Below are 27,532 nucleotides of genomic sequence, written 5' to 3'. Positions count from 1 at the left end.
ATATATTTAATTGTAAAGCACCCTTTCAGAGAATAATTAGAGTATATTTTCACTGGATCAAGAAGGCAGGGTGTCTTCCTTTTTTTATTTTAGTTGCTAAAAGAGATCTATAATCACATTTTTTGATATGTGTAATTTTAACTGTGCATTTTACTTTGAAATTTTGTGAGTTGCTTTTAACAAGTGCCAAGGAATAATTAACCTCTGTTAATGCGCTACATGCTGCGCAGAAAACTGCAAGCTATGCAGATATCCTTCCATTTCTGAGCAATGAATTTTCCCCTAGGAATATCAATTTTTCAGGGAATTTTAGAGGGCCAAATTGTTGGTTTGGAATCACACACCAAAGTATTGCATATACATCTAGAGTAATCAGGTGGTCGAATTATGCGTGCACTCTTATTTCTGGGGTGCCATATTACAGAAATGGCAACCATGGCTCTAGTGCACATCCCCCCTGCTCTCCTTGTCTCCCTATTGGTCACAAAATGTGATGTATGGCCTTACAGGCCAATAGGCAGGCAAGGAGATTGGTAAAGTTTAGACTACAGAATGACTTCCAACAGGCATTGTTACTGTTTCTGTAATATAGAAGTCCAGAGTTTGGCAGAAAGGAATGCTCTAGAGGTTAAAGAAGGGTATAGAGCATAAGGGTATTGTTGAGTTATTAGAAGAAAGCCCACTGGTTTGCTTTAAAGAGCCTTCTTGTAAAGGATAATTTTGTAAAATGACTTGTTACCTGTATGCTTATTTCCTTCCGACCCTAACAAAAGGAGTAGACTTTAAAGGGAAACTAGAAAGGAAACGTAAAATTTTAGGAGGGGAAATCCAGCAAAGCTACTGCTTTCACTGAAATCACCTTAGGTTAAATAGCAGGGATCTATAGTAATCTATGCAAGTGACTACCAGACTAAAGAACTTTTTGAACAATTAATTTTTGCTTTGTGTTTGCACATCTGTTTTTGTGTCCCTAGTTATTACTCCAAAAACCTTGTAATGCTAATCTATGTTTTGAACAAATTTAATTTACAGTTATGGTCCACTGTGTGCTTTTAGACTTCCTTTAATCAACAAGAGTATAAAGAAAGACATATAGTATGTAAAATCAAATTTATCAATGTTTGATTGAATTAGGATGCTGCAATGCATTTACTAGATCTCAATTAAATTATGGTGAAAATAAAATGATTAGTTTGTATAATTTTCATCAAAATCAGCAATATGTGGGGATTGCCACAGGGTATTTTCTTTATTCTATTCTCAATAATTTCTTATCTCTTCATAAGTGCACAGGGGTCACATAATATGAAACCCCTGTGCTTTGTTCTGTTTTTGCAATTATTTCATCTTATTGTAAAAAGCAGAGTCTACAAAAATGACTAGAATGTCATGTCATAATGTCAAAGCTCATTAAAAGTGATGGGCTATCTAAACTTAACAAACCAAAGTTTTAAAACATTTGCACTTTTTTTCTTTTAATCCCCTATCCTTCAATAATGCAAAGTTAATAATAAGCTAAGGAACATACAGTATGTAATGCTATTAATTGTTGCTATATCCAAGTTAGGCAGGAATGTTGTTCATGAGTTGAGTAAAACGCTTTTCAAACAGTCACACCTTACCAACCAGGAAACCTTAACTTATCATCAGAAAGACAAGCACACAGAAATATCTGTCTTGTAGTAAAACTAAATTTGTTTTGTGGATCATCCTTTTGGCAATCTTCAGCCAGATTACTCTCACCCACAGCCATCATGGAATCCTTTAGACTTCATATTTCAAGGGGAATTTGCAATTCACAACTCTGGCTAAGCAAATAAATGAAGAAAAATGTTTCTATTGCATTCAATTTAATAAAACCAAAGGTGTTTGAAGCATCTAAAATATTACTTACAATACTGATCTTTGGATGATGCGTTAAGGGATACTCATAGCCAAGGCATGGCTGTTTGAAAAGTACTTTACTTGGTTTGAAGTTAAAAAGTGGACAGCTGCAGTCATTCTGTGCTCTAAGAATGTAGTGGAAGAATAGTGAGGACTTACCTTGACTGGTCATCAGTTGAGAACAGAATACATTTACATTGTATATGAACTGTGTGAACAACCATTTTTACCCTTTCAAAGCATGTAACAAAATGTTAACATGCATTGTACTGTCATGTATTCATTGACGTGCAGACAAAGCAGTAAGATGTACAATGGTATTACATTTTAGACTATAGGTGTCAAGAGTCAAAAATCTGCTCTAAAGCCAGACAGTCAAGAAACTAGTATATTCAGAAAGACTTCAGCAATTACTGCCTATGTATTCACTTTGTTATATGTTTCTTTAAAGTTGAACTCCAGGCAAACATCTTAATATACAGATGAAAAACATATGTGTAGACTGTTTTACTTGCCCAAGGACTTGCATCTCTGTCTATTCATTTATGAGATTTTCCATCACTAAGAGAGAGGCTGTCTCTCATAGTGATGAGGAAACAGAGCAAGCACAGATAGCAAATTATTTAGTGTTTTTGTTTTAGAAAACTTCTTTCAGTTCAGGTCACATCTTGCTTGCTCATAAGCATCTCATAGCTTCAGAAAGTGAATTGCTATGCTTTATAAATTATAGAAGAGATTTTGTTTAGACTAGTGTTTGTTTAATAACTGATGTTCACTTTGGTGGTCCCAGCAGAGATGTGGTGAAGATCCCACATTGCCCTATTGCCGTCTGCCAATACTACCACAATCTGGCTCAAATAACAACAGTCAGTCACTACCTTGCCGGATTACAGCTCATACCGATAAGAAAATGCTATCTGGACCTTCATGGGTTTTTTTTGTCTGTAAAAAATGTATTATAAAGGTTATTACATAATGAATGCAATATCCTGCTTTTGTGAACAATATAGGAATCTAGGAGAGGAGAACAAATATATCGGCTGACATAGGGAGTTAATGCTTCTTCAGCATGTTCTTTTTAATTAAACCTAAAAGATATTTTAATGTAGGAATGTAGTGTTCATGCCAGCTTTTCCTCTTATCGTGATGCATGGCTTTGCTGGTTATTCATCGCATTGCATTTTAATTTCCTCTTTCTGGAAAGAGTCTCAGAGGGCACTGGGTCAATAGGTTTATAGACTGCATTTGATCTTGCACTACATTTTTCATCACAGGAGTTTGATAAACATCATTTCAGTGTGTCAGTTGTGTCAGGAAAAGGCCCAAGTTTTTCATGCAGTAAACTAAAGTTCACATTACTCATAACTGAATAAATATGTGAATGAGAGTCATTTGGTTTGTGTATGTCAAGTGGTGTCCCAGTGCCAAGGAAGGAGTTCTAATCTTTTTCAGGGTGCACTAAAGGTATTTTAAGACGGGGGGCTTTAGGGGCAACAGATATTCAGAATATGTATTTACAAGTGTAGCCCTCTTCTCGCCCTTTAAGGTGTGCAGCAGAACATTTCCATTGGCTGCAGATCATTGCTCCTTCCCTGTAAGGACTGACAGAGCGCAAGGAGAGGAGCAAGGAAGAATACTGGTTGGCTGCAGTTGCAGCCTGGAACTAAGACCTACCTCTAGCAACTAAGATAGAGGATAAAGCATAGCCTGAGCTCAATTGCAAAAGCAGCAATCTCTCAATGATATGCAGATAACTGTGAATGCCCTGGTTTCAGAAAAGATGGTACTGAGAAAGGTAAATAAGGCAACAGCCTGCAATTTGCTGGAAATAGATTTTATTGCTGTGGAGAGAACGGACACTTCTGAGCCTAGTGTCCAATGAGACCCCCTTCAGATACTGTGGAGAAAGTTATCAATACATTATGGGATCTACTGCCTTCAAAGCCTGCCACAAAATGCAGTGGGCCCCAGTGAAGGAGATAACCAAGTGTCTAAGGAATTGAACTAGCCCCAACAACAGATACAGTATGTAGGCAAACTAAGAAAGAACAAGATACCATGACATTGGGTTTCCTATCACCGGAGAAAAGTGGTTTATTTTTTAAGTAATGCTGTGCACAAAGTACAAAAACCCACAGCAAACAATCTAATAACAGTACTTACTAATATTACTGTAGTGAACTGAAACCCCATACAGAGATAAAAAAAAACAAATATTGAATGAGCGTACATATTTATCTCTGGGACATATACATTATAATAGACTTGATATGTAAAAAGGTTTAGGCACAAGACCATTAAGTAATCATAGATTATACCTTAGAATTAACATTTTCTTAATGAAATCAAACACTGCTATTATGAAGGCCAAGCTAAATGACTGGTTGATTTTCTGGCATTCTTAAAATAAATCTGCATTTTTAACAAGATTTGACAAGCATTACTTATAAAGCTCTACATTATGCAGATGTCAACAAACTCTTCCTCCTAAATGGCACAGGACCAAGAACAACATTGTGGGAGTGGACAAGTGTATGCCTATGCTTTGACTTCAAGAAGTCAGTATTCTCAAAGGAAATGTATGGCTCTCTAAATATTCAATGACAACAAAAGAGAGAAAGAGAATGCACAACCGCCCTAGTGCAATAGAGTTTTATTGAGAACAACAATAGTGAAGCCTTCATCCAATACACTCACATTCCATAGTAGTAAGAAGAGCATGTCAACAGTGTGCAAAAACTCTCCTGGATGGCTGCTGTAAGATCCATGAATGGTACATCCAAGAAGCTAGCTATCAGCCTGAAATGACAGTTATGTTATGAAACACCAGGGTCCTATGTTACTGCACATGCGCTCGGACGTGCGCTCCGTAGAATTAGAACCACAACACAGAGGAGAATGAGAAGACGTTGGACACAAGTCAGGTTGCCATGATGATGTTTTTCGGAGGCATGGCCTCCTTTATCAAGTGACTTTTGGTTGTGTGCTCTCTTCGCTTTTGCTGTTACAGATATCTTTCCACCATCAGTGGATTTATTAGAGAGCTGTAGTACCATTTATACCACCTGTGTCCATATATTTGAATAACTTACCAGCCTATTCTAGTGGTGATATAGAACAGTGCAATTACTAGGTTCAGTAAAATATTGACTGATGCATGACTATTGGTTTAACAGAAAAATGCAGTACAGTGCAATTAAGCAAATTAAAGCTAGCCATACATGGATCTAATTTTTCCAGTTCAGCAGAGGCTGGCTGAAGTTTGATGCATGTTTGGCTACTGTGGTTGAACAGAAGTCAATTAACTGATCGACTTCTGTTCAACCAGCCTGGTGGTATTTTTTTTGATTGATCAGCACTGCAAGTAATACAATGACACAGCAGGGAGGATTCCTGCATCCACATGGAGTGCCTGGATGGGGGAATCTGATCAGTTTTTTTGTTCAACCCACTGGTTAAAAGAAAAAAACTCATATATGGCCAGCTTTAGCTCCCACTTTCTCTGTATTGGATTCAGCTATTTTAATAAATTAACTTTACAGTTATGTGTTGAGGAAATGCAGTCCAGCTCAATTCACCACTAATCCAAGCCTCTGAGCTGTATTGAACTATCATGAATACTATCCCTTCCATTGGAGCCTGCTATGGCATTGTTATTATCATATGGCTGTTGTGCCACTAAAAGTGATCATTCAACAGTTATTAGTGTATCAAACATATGTAGTCAACCTTTTTCTAAGAATAACCAAATGTTATGAATGCCAAACATACACTGCATTACCACAAATAATATTAACAAAGGCTATCTCTTGTGAGTGTAAGCTATATAATGTCTAGTCTTATTGTATCTTACTATACCATACTTTAAGTATTGGTATACTTTATGAACCTTTATTAATGGAATGCCTACATGAATTGAACATATAAAAATAGTAGAGGTTGTAGTGACCTTGAAGATGGCTACTGGTAATTAAGAAAAGGCAGTGGTACACTATCTCTCCCTGTTTGATCAATATCAACATATTGTTTGCTATTTTAAAAGCTATATGTTTCTTGGTCTTGACAGTGCATTAGCTGCATACATGTGACATGAAGCTATAAAACCAGCCTTTTACCAGGAACTATGAACCTTAATATCTTATATCTCTGGTCCATAACTAATAAGACATGTGGTAGCAAATGATAAAGTTTAATGTCACTGAATCTTTGATATTCCCCATTGCTGCTGATGGTGTGTGTTTTTAAACAATGAAGATTCACAGATATGTCATAAGAATCACAAATGCTGTTTGAGCAAAACAACTATGACCAATGCACTATATTACATGAAATGTCTATTACAGTCAACCTAATTCATACTGTATTGCATTCATTAAACAACAAAAGAAGCTCAGCAAGAGTAAAACAACAGCGGTGCAAGTGCAAGAAAATCCCAGAAACATTTCATGTCAAAGCAGAAACAAATGTTTTTGGTATTTGTGTTTTTAACACAGCATGACAAATATAAACATATCAACATGTTTTGTCAAGAATATTGATTATTATTGATTATTATTGATTATAGTAAATAAGCTCATATTTACATTTTTAATATTTTAAACACAACACTTTCACACTGCTTTATTTAATAAAGCAAAGAACAGTGTATTTGCTATATTGACCCATGCCTGAGTGGTCTAATTAGATGAAGGGTGATACGTGACATACTGCTATGGGTTTCTGCACTCTGAACATCATCACTGTGTCTTCCACTGCCCTTTTAAGTATACCCAATAGTGTGCACCTGAGTATTTTCATCAAATGGACACAATGTTGTACGCATGTTCCAAAAACTGCATTGAGATTCTAAAATCATTCTATTCACAAGCACTTTGTCATAAAAAAATCTCAATAGGAGCTTAATCTTCTAAAATTTAGAGCAAGAAACAGAAGACAAATTCCTTCCCTAAGAAACGTGTAGAGTGATTCTCGTTGAAACCCCCTCACCAAATCTGGCCACACATCACTTTTATTTAGATACTGTATGTTCAGCTAAATTAGAACACTTACTAAGAACTTTGTACAGTAGAATGAGGACCTACTTAATGAGTAATAAACAATTTACAATAAATGAGTAACAAGTAAATGCACTGGCATTCCTGTGCTGTCACATCTGCTAGTATTTGATGTTTTGCGCCCTTGTATATTGCTCAGTTTCTTCCCTCCTCTTTTACCACCAGTAGCAGAGTCCTTACTTGGACACTCCCAGCCTAAGCATATTTTTTAGTTACTTTTGTTTTACCTCTCTTTTAATGAAGAGAAATGCCCCCAAAAAATCTTTTTTAACTGTCAGTTTGTAACAAACTTCATTGAATTTTACTTTTGGTCTTCTTGATAGAAAGTTAAGACTGCATGTGGATCTTATTAGGTCAGCAAGTTTCCATACTGTCCATATAGACTAGTAGTTATTAGGAGGTAATATTTTGCATATAGCGACATTTGAAATAGACCGATTCCTAATAAAAGGCAACAGTAAAAGCAGAACAGATATATGTGTCAATTATGGCATTTAATCAATAGTCAACATAATGGAAGTGCCAATTATCAGTAAAATAGCCACCGTAATCAAAATTGTCAGTGCTTGTGGCGCCCATTCATGTACAGTAACTGTCAGGTAAATTCATCTGTCAGTGCCCCCATTTAGGTCAGAGTGTCCATACTGGACATTCTTTTCCCAATGTGCTCCCTCCCTGGCCTTGGAGTTCTGGATGTGTGGTGGGTGGGCCCTAATAGGGAACTGAGAGACTATTTCCCTGTCAGGTCTGCCTCTCTGTCATTTGACAGCGCACAGCTGTGGGTGGATTCAGTCCAATAGCAACTTTCCAGTCCACCAACTGCTATCAACTTTCACTCCAAAGTAAGGCAAACCTGATGGAGAACTAGTCCCTCAGCCATTATCAGCCACCTCCCACCCAGTGACTAATGTATTTTCTAAAATATTTGTGTGTTCACATCACCAGCCCATTAGTTAACTTTTAGTTTTTGGCAGGGCATCTTTCCTTCTTGTTTTCCTTTGTTAAGACCCTCATAAAACATCACTCCCCTGGGAATCTCCTTAGCTGACAGCTGGATGGGGCCAAAGATAGAGCCCTTTGTTGGAAGCTGTCATATTAAACAGGTTATTATGTTATGTGTTGGTAGTTAGTATTACCTGCATTTGGCTCACATGTCAGTAATGTTATCTTAACTGGTGCAAATACCTGCCTGAATTAGGTGCAAGTAGTTCTAAAGGGACCTACTGCCATAAAAGTGTAATTTTTTTTTTATTTTGATTATGACAGATGCTTGCATTAAGGGATATCAGTCATCAAAGTTAAAATTAAAATGAGGGAGAAGTGCTGTACACTCATGCTAAGCTCCCTGAGACAGTGGGTTCATGGATGAGATTTTCTGGAGCTACCAGCCTAGGAGAGGGAATGTCTGGATGCCCTGATAGATCAGCTCTACAAGGACATAAAAAAACCTAAGCAGTTCTTGAAGTGCTAGGGGCCTGGATTGTACCTGCTGCAGAGCTGCTGTCATCACAGTTGTGTCCCCAATGCTGAGGCCTTTTTTCCTGACAATATTTTGGCTTGCACATGACTGCTCTAGAAAATATCTAGCTGTCAGAGGAGATTTGTATTCGTTATCTGGGCTGCTGTTAGAGGGAGTGAAGTCGACTCAGTCGGCACTGGATACTCAGGTGCTCTCCTCCCCATCAGGGCATGGTCCTGCGGACACCGTAAGTGATGTAGGTGGATGTGATATGACCGGAAATTACACCATAACAGGTGCTGATCATAGCGGTGAGGCTCTGGCTGTTCCATAGTGTGATGTTTTCACTTTAGATGTGTTGTGGTCACTATTATCATGTAACATACCAATAATTTGTCTATTGAGCAGTATTGGAGTTTTAAGCTTTACTTCACTATTGGAACATTTCTTGCTTTTACATGTTATTGGCGAAAACTAATCTATAGGAGGATGAGTGGAGGAGGCGCAGTGCCATATTAAGATGGATTAAGACCCTTATGATTTTACCCTGTACATTTAATTCCTATCTTAAATATGAAAGGCATATTTAGCTGGTGAGTGATTTTAGGTTGGGAAAGGCTAGTGGATCACTGGAAGTACATTGATGGAATCTGTGTGGTGGAAAAAGATTTATATTTGGACACTTCTTTTATTCCATGTTTCTGGAGACACTATGGACTCTTGTTGTAGCACTTACAGTGTTTTTAGTGTTTTAAGCACATTTTATTAATATCCTCCTATATATTGTTTTGACTGTTTGAAATCACAGGGCTACTAGTATTTAAGCATGTTTTTGGTGTTTGATTACAATTTTGTATGTAGTCATCAAAGTTAATATTGGAAGTCTGATAAAAATGTATTCACTAAGACACCTGTTCATCACATCTTAGTAATTAAGCAAATACATTTATTTAAAAAACATGAAAGTTTAAAACATGTAACTTTCCTATTACGGTTAAGTTCTAGCTGAAAATTATGTTTGAAAATACTTTCAAACATGACAGCCTACATTTAATTGTACAGGAATGCCTCTTAAAGAAGTAATTTGTTCTCCCAGATGTTACATTCCCATCTCTAACAAATTGTTTCTTCCCAAGACATAATGAAATTAAGACCTAAACACACAATCTATCTCAAAGGACTTTTTAAACAATTATTCTCTTCAAGCAATGACTTGCTTCATTGGATCAACCACCTATAAAACAATTACTTTTTCTATAGAGCTCATTTATATTCTAAAGTGGATCTTCCCTTCTTGTTTTTCTTTGTTAAGACCCTCATAAAATATCACCCCCCCCAACTCCAATATCACAGAAAACTGAGTACAAACCATTTACTTCTAATATGCATGCATTTAAAATATATTTTAGTTGAAATAATATTCAGAAAAATTCCCAATACTTCACATTTGTATTTCAAAGAAAAAAGTTGCTTGCATATATTTGCATAGATAATCTAGTAAATTTCATGTGATGTCTGTTCATAGTACTACTTTATAGAGAAAGAAGATAATCAAAGATGCTCTGATGGATTAATCCATAACATAACTTCAAGACTAGAATTACATATGCACATTGCTCTCTTATGGGCTGATTAACTAAACAAAAAATGTATACTTTTCCAAGTGAAATAAAAAAAATCCCTGACCTTGCACATACATTCATGCCTGAGTCACAAAAGGTGTGTGCAAGGATAGGATTCAAACTTATGCAGGTTCCTTTGTCAACATAGTTTCTGGGTAAACATTTTCCTATGCAAACTGGACTATGTTTACACACTTTCAGGGGCGCACTGACAACTCATGGGGCCTCTGGGCAATAGGGGATCATGGGGCCCCTGTGTCCTTGCCCAAACTCAAAAAAGCCTATGAAAAAGGTACCAGGGGCATCTCATGGGGCCCCCTACTGACCCCGGGCCCTCGGGCACTGTCCGAGTTTCCAAATGGTCAGTCCACCCCTGCACACTTTTCACTTTCATCATAAAATATAAGTATTAAAAGGGAAAAGGGTGCTCCTCAAAGGAAATAGCTGGCTTTTCACTGATGCAGAAAGCCAAAACAAATCTCAGGAGCCATGGTAAGCACATACTGAATATCCTGCATCACCTACCAAATTAGACACACCAATATAAAACAGAATACTAATAGGAATAATGATGATGTTGATGATGATGATGAAAATAATATTTCAAAACAGTGTAAAAAATGTAAACGTTTAAAATTTACATACATCAAAAACATATAGCATATGTCCATAATGCATAGCCTACCTTGTTCACACTATAATACATCAAATATAACATCCCCCCAAAATATTTAAATAAGTTATACTTATATGATAATTACTTGGCACATGGGACTGGGATGACCTTATGTGATTTTATATTTGGAACCATCATGACATAATTAGGCTAACAGAGATGGTGATGGTATCCAGGACTAAGAGAATATAAAATGCATATATGGATTAGCACAATGAACCTTTTATGTTGGTAATGTAATTGTCCATGCTTCATATTTCAACTGGTGAACATGGGCATATTTTGTATGTTCTAAATTTCTGCCCGGGAGAAGTGTGTTTGGGAATAATTTGTACCTAGGCCAGAGCGCTTTAAAAAACATCACCAACAAGTCTTTTCTGTTGTTTTTAGATTTGGACATAATGGTAAAAGAAACTTTTTGTGGAAAAATTATCTTATTTTCAGTTCTGAAGACATAACAAAATGTGAGTGAAAATATCTCCAAAGTAAGAGAAATCGCATTTTAGACAGTCATCTTAAGCCCCGTACACACGATGAAAATATTGGACGAATGATCATCCGTAGCACACAGGACCGTGAAGAGGTTACTAAAGTAATGGAAATTCTTGTACGACAGAAAAAAAATTGGAAGTGATGTAATGTATTTGTATTGTATTTTTGGGCAAAAACTGTACTGATTAAACAAAAATCATACGATCTGGTACGTATGAGAACATTTTTCATGCTTGTCTCTTCAAATAATTTTGGACGAAAGCTGTGTACTAATGATCAGATTATCATACAATCACTTCAAAAGCGGTATTTTTCCATACGATTTTCTGTTCGTGTGTACTAGGCTTTAGGAACAGGTATCCATTGAAAACGTATCCCTCTGTTCCTGCTCTGATAAAAACTGTAAATTAGGTGGTATCTCTGTGCCTTTAGTAATCTTTATCAATGTCAGTTGGTTGGGGGGAGCAAAGCTGTTTCCATGCCAAGGACCCCATTCAGCTATCTATCTATGTCTACACCAACCGAGAAATAACCAGTTTCTATGGAAAATGTAATCCTCTTTGTTTTCTATGGACATTGTATCCAGTTGTGTGTCATATTTACCAAATCAACCCCTACAATTCCATACTTTGCATTATAATATAATAAACACTTGCTTTAGGTGATTTGCAGTATTTCCCTCTGTCCATGCCCTTCTCCCTGACTTTTAAATAGAGATCAATAATACAACTACCAGTACCCCCCCCCCTCAGGCCAGGGTATTAGGTGTAATCCAAGTCTTTGACCTGACCTTTCAGCCTCAAATCCAATCACTGTCAAAAGCTTGTAGACCTCACCTCCGTAACATCTCTAAAATTCAGCATGGAAACCATCAAGCTACTCATTATCTCTCTTCTTGACTATTGCAACTCCCTTCACTTAGGCCTACATCTGCACAGCCTAACCCCCTCCCCTACCCCAGTCTACCATAAATTCTGCTGCCAGACTCTTCTACTGTACCTTACAAACCGCTCAGTGTCTGCCACCCCTCTCTGCCAATCCCTCCACTGGCTTCTGTTTTCCTGAAAATGTAATTAAAAATACTAACAACAACATACAAAGTCATTTACAATTCTGCCCCAAGCTACATCACCAATCTTGTCTCTAAATATCACCCAAGCCATCCTCTCTGCTCCTCCCAAGACCTCCTGCTCTCTAGCTCTCTTGTCACCTGCTTCCATACTCAGCTCCAGGACTCCTCCAGAACCTCTCCCATCCTCTGCTGATTCCCCACAGTCAATACTTTTTGTAGCACTTGCCCTAATTAGATTGTAAGGTCTTATGAGCAGGACCCTCTGATCCCTCTTGCATTTTATTGTATTGTACCTGTACTTCTCCCCTTATATTGTAAAGCACTGTGAAAATTGTTACCACTATAAAAACCTTGTATAATAATATAATAATAATTTATAGATATTGATAATTATTATTTCTAACTCAATGTGGGACATATGCCTCCTTTATCAGAATGACACACCAAGTATATACAGTACTTTGGTAGTTAGTTTAAACCTCCACTGCTGCCAAAGACTCACAATATGGAAAATGTAAGTTGGCAGGTATGTTCTACTGAATATTACCTTCATCTCTATGCTAAATTTCTACACTTACTCTTGCCCACCCCAACATCGACACAATTATTATTATTATTATATCAGGTGCTGCCAGTTCACAAATGAATTCAAGTACTTACATTCATTTTTATTTATGTGTTGTTTCCAATTTAATAACATCTACAATGGAGAGATCAATTGCATTGGTGCTGGCTGATTTATTAGCCTAGTTGTAGATCATTCATTGAACAGCTATTTATTATTGTGCAGTTGAAACTTCAATCTCCACAAACATTACTTTCCACGCCCCCTTCTTACTTAATACCACATAGTGTTTATGAGATACTTTACTTTTAAAGGGAAAATATAACACACTGTCTGTGAACAGAATTAAGCATTTATGTAACATGTATCTGAAAAGAATCTTAAACCCTTGGTGCCGACAGTACAAAAATATGCTGCCCCAGTGGACTGGGCTTTTTTGCGTGGGGCTGCATATCTTCGTGCTTGTCTTTGTGCTTGGACCGTGCTGCTTGGCATGCTCCCAGCACAGAGATTGGGGTCTGAGAGCCCTGGGTCCCATAGTAATTATGGGACCCGGAACATCGGATTCTGGGTCACCTGATCTCTGTAATAGCCTCTGACTGGGTATCATAGCGATCAGCCACTGTGAAGCCCGCTCCTGTGTCTTCTCTCTCTGAATGGGGAATAGAGATATATTGTATCTCTACCCTTGTAGAGATAAAAAAAAACAAGTGTTTGTAAAAAAAAAAAAAATAAAAATAAAATTAAAAAACTAAAAATACCTAGATAAAGATTTGATCTAGGTCAGTGCCAGGGTTAGTGTTTGGGTCAAGGTCAGAGTCAAAGGTCAATGTCAGGGTAAAAGGTCAGGGCCAGTATTTTTTTTGGTTAGGATTTTGGTTTTACATTTTTAAAATAGTATCAGTGTCAGTTAGTGTTGGTGTATTTTAGGTAAGATTAAAAAAAAAAAAAAAAGCAAAATGCGCACTATTGTTTCTGGACTGTACTACGGGTACTAATAACAACTCACATACACATACGTGGTGTTGCTGCAATTGTCAGCAACAGGAAAATTTATTTTGGGTTGTTCTTTGGTGGTAGGTTATGGTAGTAGAAAGAAATATACAGCTAAATTTAAAAAAAAAATAAATATTTTTACTATTTTGGGCCAGTTTTCCTTTGATAATAATTTTTAAACAATCAGGAGATATTCACTACCATTTATCACCAAATGAAAGCCCAATTTGTCCTGACAAAAACATGGTATTTTCCACCTGAATGCACAAAGTAGTTGTGATGATATGTGCAGTTCCACTAACTCATGTCAAAGTTGCAAAACTGTACTTTGGCATTAAGATTTGTTCTCCCCTTAAGCGTGAAGGGGTTAATATGGCATTCAAATTTGATATGTTCACTGTTCTGATAGCATTTCATATACAGAACTTTAGATTCTCCCTCTCTTGCTTGTCTGTATATCAGGTACATGCTTAACCGCTTCATCTCCAAAGCAATTGTGTAATTTTTCACACACATGTTAAATTCTGTATTTATGGCTACAAGAGTACTTAAACCCCCCAGAATATTATATATTTTCTGAAAGCAGAGGCCCTGTAGAATAAAAAGGTGGTAGTTTACATTTTTTACTGATGCAAAATATTTGTAGAACTATTTATCAAATCTATATTTTCATGAAAAAAATACACTGAAAGGAGTACACCACATACCAGACATGTAAAAGCTCCACAGTCAACCAGGATCACTTTTACATTAAAGTCCAGAGCCCACTGCAACTGTGAGCTTGTTTTAATCTATTTACATACTGTACATGTCTACAGAGACAAACTAATTATTGTGTTAATAGATTTATTAGTGTACTTGCAACAACACAGTTGAGTGGTATGTGTCTATGTGTGCTTGTGTGGGAGCAGACCACCAAAAACGTATCCTGAAAATTTTTCAACTGTACTATATTAGTACAGAAATGTATTGTTTTCAGCAACTGTAACCTGTGAAGCACAATAAATTGCAAATACAGTGCACTACAGTTAGTAAGCAGGAAGCACAACCTTCATACGTAATGAGCAAATGTACGTATAAAATCACCAAGGACCCCATGGGGCACCAGAGTGGCTAAATGGTTAGTACCTCTGCCTGGCAGCACTAGGGTTGTACCTGAAGTTTGCATGTTTGCCCTCTGCCTTCATGGGTTTCCTCCCACACTCCAAATACATGCTGGAAGATTAATCTAAGTTGGCCCAAGTATGTATGAATATGAGTTAGGGGCCATAGATTGTAAGCTACTTGAGGACAGGGACTGATGTGAATGTATAATACATATGTAAAGCTCTACAAAAAATTATAATATTTAAAGCAACAGTTTAGCTGTATCATGGCCATACTGCTACAGCAAAAAAAAAAAAACACACACCGAATAGTTTCAGAACACAGCCCTGTGCTTTACAAATGTGCATTGGACTACATGTGCTTCAGAACTTTCAGTGCAATTATGTTGGGCAACTTGGATGCTACTTTGAAGCATTTTACATATTCAATGGGTCAAAAAGTGCGCTGGAATCACACCAAAGTAGTACAGGAACCTTTTCCAAAATCGCTCTGTGCTGAGTTGATTGAATTGATGTGAATAAGCACTAATAAGAACAATGTGATTTCCTTTGTCATACTATTATGTATGACTCAAGTTTCATCTGAAATCTCACTCATACCTCCAAATCCTTCTTTCTCATTGAGGCCTCATGCACACAGGACATTTTTGCAGCTGCTCCTAGGGGAGTCAGGCATTTTTTTTTGCTGTCTCTAAACTCCCCTGCATGGTAGTCTATGTGTTCATGCACACATAGACTTTTAGCAGAGTTTAGTGGCATGAAAAAACCCACTGCCTGTGCATCCATGAACAGCAGAGTTTGGGCAGAAAAAACAATTGACATTTCTAAACGTGTCTAAAATCTCACTAAAGCTAGGTGAGCATTATTTAATTTCAGTGGCCAGAATAAATGATTTATTCTGGACAATTAAATGAATTACCACTCAAGTGCTTGACGCCTGTAGACACTTTTACAATCATCAGGCATTTTTTTCTGCAAAAACGCTGCTGGCTTCTAGGAGAGTTGAAAAATTCCTGTGTGCATGAGACCTTAAAGAAAACCAGTATTGATAGGTATGCAATGCATAATTCATATTATATATATAAACATGTTAATATTTGAAAATATTACACAGCAATAAAAGGAAAACTTTGGTATTTATTTATAAAGGTGGCCTTCTTAGTTCCATAACCATGTCTTGGTTATTCTCTCTACTTGCTCTTTTGCTCTTTGCTAGATAATATTTTCTTGAACACTACAGGTTCTCTGTAAAGAACTAGAAAATGGAAATGTTACTGCTATTAAGACTAGAGTCAAATGAATTAATTCACACAATTCTGACGCATCCAATGTTTCTTCTTTTTTCCTTTTGTTTATTATTTTTTAATTTGCCTGAACAAGACATCACATAGGTTAACAATCCAAACATTCAGTAAAAAAAATGATTACCTTGTATGTAATTGTAACCTATATAATATTATGACCTGCATACTATGGTTTATACAGTATAATTCACAACTGGGTTCTTTCAAAACGTGAATAAATATTGGACAGTTTGTTAACGTTTTACTTATATGTGACTATACGAGTAACATTGAATATATGTAATTTTAGACAGGAGGAAAGCTCCAAAAGGCTGTCTGCTATGCCCGTCAGTGAAATCAAACCTTTACAGAAGCATTTCTTTCATCAGCACAAGCAAAGTTTTTACAAGTGGTTGTAAACATAAGATAAAAACCTGGGGCATATTTGCAGAGCAGTGAATGACTGATTTGGTGATCATTTGCCGTTTTTTCATCGCATGGAAAACTTGCCATATTTATTTTCTCTGTGCATTTAACTGCATATCTACCTGATCAAACCAAAAGTTCAGGTCTCTGTAACATCATCCTTATTTGTTACATTGTCAATGTTACATACACTGGAACTGATCAGGAAACATGCATGAATTTGAATATATCGATATTCCTTCCTGCACATGGTAGCACAACATATTTTAATCACAGAAAATTGAATATATAAATATGAAGTACTTACTTTGAAAAAATTCATAGTGGCTCCATCAAGAACGGTTCCATATTCTATCTTGGTTTGTCTTGCCAAATCATCAGCAGAATCAATGGCCGTCTCCATTCTTTCCACTGTGAGGAAGGCAGCGAGGTTGGCGGTGTAGGATGATATGATTATAAGGGTGAAAAACCACCAAATACCACCAATAATCCTTGTTGACAAAGCTTTGGGCATAAGCTCTGATCCTAAAAGACAAAATGTTTTTTTAAAGTTAATCTCCAAGCAGATAAGGAATCTCCATTTAATCCAGTCATGTGTTGATTAAAATGTATAAATATATTTTAAAATAGAAGTAGCATTTGTTAATGAATTTGTCTGAATATTAGCCTCCTGTAGCACCTTCTAAAGTAGTACTCTGACCAGCAGATGGGGAAGCAGTATTCTGCACTTAGCATGCCAACTGGGGAAGGGGGGGGGGAGCACAGGAATGAACTCATCATTGTGCTGCTGCTCCTACATTGTTCAATCACAGAAAGGCCAGAGATTTAGCTATGATGTCTGGGAAGCCTAGATCACAAGGTTTGTTGAACAAAATTACAAATATTTTAACAGGTAAACCAGTTCATAGACATACATTTAAACTGTATATTATCTATTAGCTTAGAGTTCAACTTTAACATATGGGATAGAGTGGCAAGATGGAAGCCTTTTCTTACAAAGAAAAACATCCAAGCCTAGATAAAGTTTGTAAAGACACATCTGAAGTCTTCCAAAAGCATGATGAAACCAAGGTTGAACTTTTTGGCCATTCCAAAAGATATGTTTGGTGCAAAAACAGGAATAAAGTGTTTTAAAAATCACTTTACAATCAAATATTTTAAATATTCCAGCAGAACTTTAATGAACTGTGTATGGAAGATCAAGAAAGTTACAGCTTAATACGAGTCACTAAAAAAGGAAATTATCGTATTTAAAGGGGTTAATTTACTAAAACTGGAGAGTGCAAAATCTGGTGCACCTGTTCATGGTAGCCAATCAGATTCTTACTTCAGCTTGTTCAATTAAACTTTGACAAAAAAACTCAGAAGCTCATTTCTTTCTCTGCAGATCTGAGATTTTGTAGTTCCCAATTTAGCAAATCAACCTCAAACATTTGAAACCAGTAGCATACTACATAATAGAAATATAATAGCCAAAATGAATTGCATTACAATTGTTATTATAACAACAAATAATAAAAGTGTCATTATAAACCAACATTTATCAACCTTGTTCTAGTTAAGGCACCCTTTAAAATTATGGACAATCTCGAGACACCTCACTCTAAAATGTAAAAAAGTCAGCTAATAGTTTTGCATAGTTCAGCAGCTACCAAACATGTTGGGCATCCAACATTAGAGGTGATTTATTCTTTCAAAGCAAATACCCTTTTGCCCACTGGTACTGACTAGTATTCTAGCATTTCTTTTTCCTCTTTTTCTATAGCCTACACAATTAACTTGACCCCAGTACTGACATAGAAGGGTGGGGCAAACAAGGATGCTGTGCAGGTGCCTGATGTACTCCTTATCAACCAATGACGTCAGCATTTGTTAGGATGCTGGTGGCTGACCTGCATAGTGCCCAAGGTTGTAATGTTAAACTATGGAAACCTGTGACTATTTTTGATCCTCCTGCTGGCTTGTACACAGTTTTGGGGCAATTTGAGGCAATTTTTAGGCATTTTGCCAAGGCACCCCTGAAGGCCCTAGAAGGCACCCTGGTTGAAAAAGGCTGTTCTAGACTATTTTATTTTGCTGTAAATGTAAGATAAGAAACATGAATAGTAGTGTATGCTTCAGCTTGATCAAAAAACACAGCAGGCCATAGAAATGCTTTGTCACACGAGGTTGGGCACAATCATAGAGCTATACTTCAAATCAGGATTCACAACATACATATTTATTTAACAATTGGAACTGCCCCTTCTAAATACTGTATATGAAATTAGAATTCAAATAAATGAAAAAAATGAAAATTTTTTAAAAAAAAGAATTTTTCACTTTTTCTGTTATAAAATTTTGCAAACAGGTATATTTTCTCCTTCACTGATGTGCATTGATCAGGCTGCACTGATAGGCAGCACTGATGGGCACTGATAGGCAGCACTGATGAGGCAGCACTGATATGTGCCAATGATGGGAACTAATAGGCAGCACTGAAGGGCACTGACTGGCGGCGCTGATAGGCGGCACTGACTGGCAGCACTGACTGGCGGCACTGACTGATGGCACTGACTGGCAGTGTTGATAGGTGGCACCGACTGGCGGCACTGACAGGCACAGATTGGCACAGATGAGCAGCAATATGGGGCACTGATGGGCAGCCCTGTTGGGCACTGGTGGGCAGCACTGTTGACACTTATAGGCAGCATTGTTGGGCACTGATGGGCACTTTTGTGGCTGCACTGACAATCAGGGCACTGATAATTAGTGCATTGATTATCAGTGCAGATGTCTCCTTTGACACTTGCTGGTTATCAGCAGTACTTTCCTCACACTGTGACAGCGTGAGAAAAGTACTGCCGATAACCAGCAAGTTTATTTACAAGGTGATCAGCTGTGATTGGAAATAGCTGATCATGTGGTAAGAGGACATTGTGATTGGCCTTTTACCATGTCATGTGATCAGCTGTGTCCAAAGGACACAGCGATCACAGAGAGCGACGGGTGCGTGCTGCTGGGTACGCTTTCTGGGAGGAAGTCATATGACGCCCTCCCAGAACTGGATGACAGTGCTTTATCTGTCATTCAGCTATAGCGCTGTCTAAATGTGGTTAGATTTTGACAGCAGGTGCAGGGATCATATCCTCTGCGCCCTGTCATAGCAGGAGATTAGTGGGGCACAAGCAGGTGCTCTTTTGGTAACATGTTACACCCTAAAAAAGTTATAGATTGACACCTTTGGGGAGTGGGTACCCACAATTGACAGGTACCAGCTCCCACTTCTGCTGTGATTGCTTAGGTGATTGGAAGCGGAAGCTGTCCTTCCCCCCTCCCTCCCCATAGTCTTCTGGGACGTGTGACAGGTTCCAGAAGATTACTGGACTATTCAGAAAGTGCAGCGCTACTCGCGCATGCACAGTGAGCACCCAGCTGTGAAGCCGCAAGCTGTCACACCCGGGTGCCCACACTGAAGAATCCGGCACCAGGAACACAGGATGGCTGATGAAGCTGGCTGAGGGGGGGACACAGCGGGGTTGAGGGACAGGAAAGTGTTCATTTTTTAAAAGTGAGCAGCTACAGTTTTTGTAGCTGCTGACTTTTATTTTCACTGGAGCTCTACTTTAACCACCTGAGAATTATAAACATAAGGAATCTCCTGCATTCAACTTCTCTCCCTCTTACCAGTAAAATATTACTATGCAGATCAATGGTGTGACTTATGATCTGTATATGACATCACTTAAAGTAACCTTACAAGTATTTTTTTCTAATACAATTTATTCCTATTTAACCACTTATTAATCCTTTGTTAACCCTAATCAGCCCTAATTATGTCCTTCTTTTCCTTCTCCCCTTAGCTGTTATTTTTCTGCTGATTTTTTTCTTTTTTTTTCTGTTTCTATGTTTTTTATTCTCATTCAATTAGTTTGTTACTTTTTTCCGTGTCACATAACAAAAAAATTAGCAAAAACAAAAAAAAATGCATTTTAAAATTTGTCATGCTTTGTATCAGAAACATCATGTTTAATTTCATTTGAAAAGGTTACAAATTGTAGAATAAAATACATTCATTACCAGTTAAACTACTTAACATTGATCAAGACAGAAAAACAATGTTCTTTTTAATTTTTCATGTCTTTTTGTCTATTGATTCCATAGAAAATAAAATCATTGTTTGTATAATAATATTGCCAGAGGAAAGTACCATATTTTCCCCCTCCCAAAAAACAATGTATGTGTCATTTTGATATCCTAAATAATGCCACCCATGGTGGAAAGGTGAAAATTGCTCTAGTCCATAAGGGATATACAGCTAAGGTGGTTAACAACTGTCCACTCAGGTACTCAGTGTGGGGAAATGGGACAGGGAGAAAATTATAAGCTCTGTAAAAAACGTAAGTCACAAATCACAGCTTACACAGGACTAATTCTCCCTCTTTGTTCCCTATAGTAAAACAGAGCAGTAGGTGAGTATGCAGCTGGGGAGGTTGGCAGTTACAGTCATGGCCGAAATTGTTGGCACCCTTGATATTTCTCCAGGAAATCATGTATTTCTCACGAAACGTATTGCATTAACACATGTTTTGCTATACACATGTTTATTCCCTTTGTGTGTATTGGGACAAAACAAAAAAAGGGAGGAAAGAAAGCAAATTCGACATAATGTCACACAAACCTCCAAAAATGGGCTGGACAAAAGTATTGGCACCCTTTCACAACTGCGGATAAATAAGAATGTTACAAGCATGTGATGCTCCTGTAAACTCACCTGGGGCAAGTAACAGGTGTGGGCAATATAGAAATCACACCTGAAAGCAGATAAAAAGGAGAGACGTTCACTTAACCTTTGCATTGTGTGTCTGTCTGTGCCACACTAAGCATGGACAACAGAAAGAGGAGACGAGAACTGTCTGAGGACCTGAGAACCAAAATTGTGGCAAAATATCAACAATCTCAAGGTTACAAGTCCATCTCCAGAGAACTAGATTTGCCTTTGTCCACAGTGCGCAACATTATCAAGAAGTTTGCAACCCATGGCACTGTAGCTAATCTCCCTGGTCGTGGACGGATGAGGAAAATTGATGAAAGATTGCAACGCAGAATAGTCCGGATGGTGGATAAGCAGCCCCAAACATGTTCCAAAGACATTCAAGCTGTCCTGCAGGCTCAGGGAGCATCAGTGTCAGCGCGAACTATCCGTCGACATTTAAATGAAATGAAACGCTATGGCAGGAGACCCAGGAGGACCCCACTGCTGACACAGAGACATAAAAAAGCAAGACTACAGTTTGCCAAAATGTACTTGAGTAAGCCAAAAGCCTTCTGGGAAAACGTCTTGTGGACAGATGAGACCAAGATAGAGCTTTTCGGTAAAGCACATCATTCTACTGTTTACCGAAAACGGAATGAGGCCTACAAAGAACAAAACACAGTACCTACGGTAAAATATGGTGGAGGTTCAATGATGTTTTGGGGTTGTTTTGCTGCCTCTGGCACTGGGTGCCTTGACTGTGTGCAAGGCATCATGAAATCTGAGGATTACCAAAGGATTTTGGGTCGCACTGTAGGGCCCAGTGTCAGAAAGCTGGGTTTGCGTCCAAGATCCTGGGTCTTCCAGCAGGACAATGACCCCAAACATACGTCAAAAAGCACTCAGAAATGGATGGCAAAGAAGCGCTGGAGAGTTCTGAAGTGGCCAGCAATGAGCCCAGATCTAAATCCCATTGAACACCTGTGGAGAGATCTTAAAATTGCTGTTGGGAAAAGGTGTCCTTCCAATAAGAGAGACCTGGAGCTGTTTGCAAAGGAAGAGTGGTCCAAAATTCCGGGTGAGAGGTGTCAGAAGCTTATTGATGGTTATAGGAAGCGACTGATTTCAGTTATGTTTTCCAAAGGGTGTGCAACCAAATATTAAGTTAAGGGTGCCAATACTTTTGTCCAGCCCATTTTTGGGGTTTTGTGTGACATTATGTCATATTTGCTTTTCTGCCTCTGTTTTATATTTGTTCCAATACATACAAAGGGAATAAACATGTGTATAGCAAAACATGTGTTAATGCAATACCTTTTTTGTGTGAAATACTTGATTTTCAGGAAAAATATCAAGGGTGCCAACAATTTCGGCCATGACTGTAAATGAATCTTTGCCTTGCAAAGCCTTACGTTGGGCTAGATTTTTCTGCTGCAGGATTCTTGTCTGTTGGCCGTATTATCAAAAGCCTAGGCATATCATCTTCTGATTTCTGCTGAAAATATCCATATAAGAAAGCACTGGAGGAAGTTTGGAGTAGCAGGAAAGGTAAGTATTTCAGCTCTTCTATTAACCTTAACAGATCTTATAGATTCTAAAGAGCTTTATGTTAACATGTTAAGTATAGACGCGCTTTAAATAATCATTTCAGTAAAACCTTTCTGCATTTATTAAACTACATTTGTAGAAAATCACAATGAGAAAAGTAACTATGTCATCTGGCTCCCATGAATTGCCATTTGTTAGGTAGCACCTATGTTCCAATGGCACATACAAAGAATGTTTTTTGACAAGCAGTTATGTAATTGTTGGTGACAACTCTCCAATTTAGAAAAGAAAATGTTTGGTGACAGCAAACCATGACAAACTTTCTCTCCAGTGCTTTTTGACAAGAAGGTGACAACATTACTTCTTATACCGCTTTGCTCTTTCTGACAAAAGCAGCTGTGTCTTTTATCTAGCAGCTGTCAAAATATAACAAAAGTCTTAATTTGGTGACAGTAAAAGAACATAAAAATTAATAGCAAAGCGGTCTGCTTACCTTGCTGCATTAATGCCCCGACTGCAAACCAAAAGCTATTTAATAAGGTAAAATTATTCTCCACAATGTCAGTTCCTGGGTTGCAAGGGTGAGCATCATACCATTCGTAAGGGCTGAATCTATGATAGAAAACATTAACAGCAAATTTAGACTTTATGGATACACAACCAGTGTCTTTAAATTGTAGATATATTATACCTAAAACTCTTTTTTTTTGTTTGTTTTGAATAGGATGGGAAAACATAGAAACATAATGCTATCCAGGGATCTGTTAGGCTCTTTTCACACAAGCGGGAAGGGGGCAGTAAAAACAGGCAGTTGATCTGCATTTTTAGTGCCCACCCATCTTAAAGTGGACATGGCGCTACTTGAAGGAGCACACATTGCTTAGCATCATGATGCAGTCATTTTAACATTACATACAGAGTTTGGCATGTGGCACCATCTACGTAGGTCAATGAAGCACTGCCAAAGTGAGATAAATTTTTTGCAGCAGGAAACAGACAACAAAAAAAAAAACTGACAGAGCTTCTATCATTCCCCCCCAAAAAACACAGAAAAAAAACATTTTACTTCTGTCTGTGCTGCTGTTGGGAGAGATGTCCCCTCACTTCATGTCCTGGGGCCACACTTTTTTACAACACAAGACATAAAAGAATCTCTCTAATGGGACCTCCAACTGCAGTAAAACCTGACATGAAGTCACTCTATCTATAACTAAAGAAAAAACCTTTGGTTGTAGTTACAATTTAAAGAAGAACTCCAGGATGGGGTTAAAATCAGGACAATAGCCATGTTTGCATAGTTAAAAAAAAACCTTTAATGTCATTTCGAAAAGTTTGTGCAAACCTCACTGTTTAAAAAAGCAGGGATATTATTTTTGGCCCAGCTTCTTGTCAAATTTCCAGGCTCTGGGAGGAGGGATCTCAGAAGCGGTGACATCACTTCCCGAGGAAGTCACTTGGTCGTGACGCAACGCGTCGGTACGTCATTTCCGGTGACCCACTTCCAGTTGATCTGATCCATGCAGTACACCCATAACAAGTGGTGGCAATGTGATTTTACCATTTTCTACATACCCTGATATAAAGATTCCTCTTCCTTAAATTGGACCTTGGATAAATTATCCTTGAAGAGAGAATGGAAGATTCTGGTTCCATAGTATTGATATGCGTATGAATACTCACAGAGGGTAATAGTATTTAGCACTATTGGGTGTTGGCCCACGGAGTGTACACAGTGTTGCAGTGATCACAGAGTGTTCACAGTTTGTGTTTTGTGCATATATATATAGAGTTTTTTTTTTTTTGTTTTTTTTTGTTTGCTCCTTTTTTGTTTGCACTTTTTTGGAGTGGTTTGTGATTTGCACAAATTGGTTTATTTGTATATAAAAGGTAATGCACTAGAGTATATATTTTTTATTTTTGAGGTCTTTGCTGGACCAATAGGAGCCAATCCTTCTTATTGGATGAAAGTTTGGAATTTATTGGACACATTTGAGACTTTATTGGAATTGGACACTCTATGGTTGAATGTTATTTTATTTTATTTTTATATTTATGTTTGGTATATCACAGAAAGGTTTTATTATAATGACATCACTTCCTGTTAGTGTTTGCGGCAGCTCGCTGAGACTACAAATCCCATCATGCCCTGGGCTTTAGAGTCTTCAGTGGGCGGGAATATGCGTGCATGTGCACCCGCTTCAGTAGTGTTCTCCGTATTGGACATTTACACTGCCCACTCTTCTGACTTGGGAGGTGGGACAGACCGGGAGTCTCCCAGCCCAACAACAGTACTATGAAGCACAGTGGGCAGATCAGATCGGGCAATCTGAGACTCCCGGGTCTGCCCACTGGAGCGATTTGCAACATAGTTACATCACATTTTCATTCAAAGGACTACAAGGGGAATGTACAAGACCGGTGGCTGAGGGGGAAAAAAGGGCATAACAGCCATAAGTCTTGTAAACAGGATTTGAAGGGGATAGAGAGCCTTTTATGAATGAAAAAATGCTAGATTTCTCACTGACAACAGGACTATACACAATACCACTGACAATATATTGAGTGGTATGGAAGCACTTATACTTGTACAGTATATAATAACATATTTTCTCGGAGTTCTGCTTTAATTAGAATGTGTCAAGTTACCTGCATCTAAAACATTACTTCATGTTTCCAATAAATGTGATATAAGACAAGCCAGGGAAATTGCACAATTTTCATTTATAATATTTTGCCAGCTTAGTAAAGGATTTTGACATGTGTGTTATGTCCACTTTGATATGTTTTAATATTTCCAACTGCCACGAGGACCTGTCTAGATCTGTCAAGTAGCATTAGTTATATATGATGTCTAGAATAGAATATAATCACAGACACGCAATAATAAAGCAAATAATAAAACTATCTTCAAGAATTTGTTGGCTATCCTACTTTTTTTTATATAGGCGATCTAGCAGAGATACCCTTAAAGCTTGAATTAAAGTGTACACAACCCCTAATATATAAACATTTCTTTTTTGCTCTATTTTGCTCTTTAAAATACACAATTCAAAGTGTTGAGTGTAAAAAAATATGTTGATCCTGCCAGAAATCGAGTACTGTCCTATGTCCAGTGCACTCTGTACTCTTTTCTCAAACAATAGCATCAGCCCTGTAAAGGCCACTTCTGTGAACTACAGATCGCCCCCAATATTCTAGAGATAAAAAAAAATGGGAGGCATTCTGTAGTCCACACTTCCTGCTTTAGGGTGACAATGCTGGTCTTCTTTACATGCAGAACAGTTAGAGAACATTGTCAGGAATCACAAAAATAGAATGTGACCTGATGCACCCAGTGATGCGCCTCCATCGCTTAATATATCCATACAACCAATTTATTTGTCCTGGGACTTTAAATGAGTCACAACACACATGACCAATGAATAACTAGTTTTCAGCATACATTTTTAATAAAAGAATAAACCTCTCATGCTTACAAAAAGAAGATAAAAAACGCTTGTTACCATTTTATCTTCTTTTTGTAAGTATGAGAAGTTTTTTTCATTTATTATAAATTAATGTTGAAAACTAGTTATTTGTTGTTTGTGTGTTGTGCCTCATTTAAAGTCCCAGGACAAATAAATTGGTTGTACGATTGTCAGGAATCATATTACTGGCAGGATCATCAGGTGCAAAATAGCAAAAAGACTGAAAAAAAAAGCTAATGTAACTACAGCTAAAGAATTTCAAGCTGCAATATATGATATATTGGTATGGTGAATTTACAGGACAGTTCATCTTTCTGCACAGATGAATAGTCCCTGCCTGTTCTGTAGTTATTCAAAATGGAATGTAGAGCAGGAACAATACAACTTATTCATGTACAAATATGATAGCATTCTTAGGTATACAACCTCTTAGTGCTTGCTTGCTATAGAAACTCTTCAATTCTATTGATATTGATTTCTGAATTGATTTTTTCAGGTTGTGTGAATTCTTTTGATGTATGCAATTGTGTGAGACACAAAAGACTTTATAGATTTTTGTAAGCATTTATTTAAATAGCCTAAAACCAATATATAACAGGACTGGAATAATCAAATAGGTTTATTTATGAAGACCAAACAGTATGTTATACACTAAGCAAATATTAAGCATATAGCAAGATTGCACTAAAAACTGGTTGCCTTATACAGTATCTCTACATATTAGGAAGTTTTATAAGTTATTTGAGCTGAGGTGTCTAACTTGCACAGGTCATATGTTGAGTTAGGATACGTTTATATAGCCACGTGCACTCCGGAAAATTTTATACCCTTCCCAACTAGGCTATTTTTTGTTATTCGGTACTTTGCTACTTTAACTGACATGCAACACTGTACTCAAATTAAATTTATATAATTTTTTTCACACAAATAGAGCTTTCTTTTGGTAGTATTTTATCACCTCTGGGTTTTTATATAGACCTAAACTTTAGAAAAAAAAAAAACAGAACACTTTTTTTTACTTTCTTTTATAAAACGCATCAAATAAAACAATTTTGAAAATCAAATTTCTTCATAAATGTAGGCAAAAATGTATTCTGCTACATGTCTTTGGTAAAAAAAAAATCCTTATAAGTGTATGTTATAGCGT

At 37.4% G+C, this 27,532-nt stretch overlaps 1 protein-coding gene across 1 annotated transcript in view; it reads right to left on the bottom strand.

The window, feature by feature from the left end:
* GRIK3 (glutamate ionotropic receptor kainate type subunit 3) overlaps positions 1 to 27,532 on the bottom strand; it is a 708,422-nt gene that overhangs the window by 20,368 nt on the left and 660,522 nt on the right. The window contains exons 12-13 of the mRNA XM_089688809.1: positions 23,412 to 23,530; positions 16,943 to 17,160 (exon numbers count right to left, since the gene is read on the bottom strand). Of these exons, the coding sequence (XP_089544935.1) occupies positions 16,943 to 17,160; positions 23,412 to 23,530 (337 nt within the window). The remainder of the gene's footprint in view (positions 1 to 16,942; positions 17,161 to 23,411; positions 23,531 to 27,532) is intronic.

Source organism: Staurois parvus, unplaced genomic scaffold (genome assembly GCF_062004578.1).
Source record: "Staurois parvus isolate SC_StPar_1 unplaced genomic scaffold, SC_StPar_1.0 ptg000454l, whole genome shotgun sequence".
In the NCBI taxonomy this organism is placed as follows: domain Eukaryota; kingdom Metazoa; phylum Chordata; class Amphibia; order Anura; family Ranidae; genus Staurois; species Staurois parvus.
This window is presented reverse-complemented; position numbering and strand designations above follow the sequence as displayed.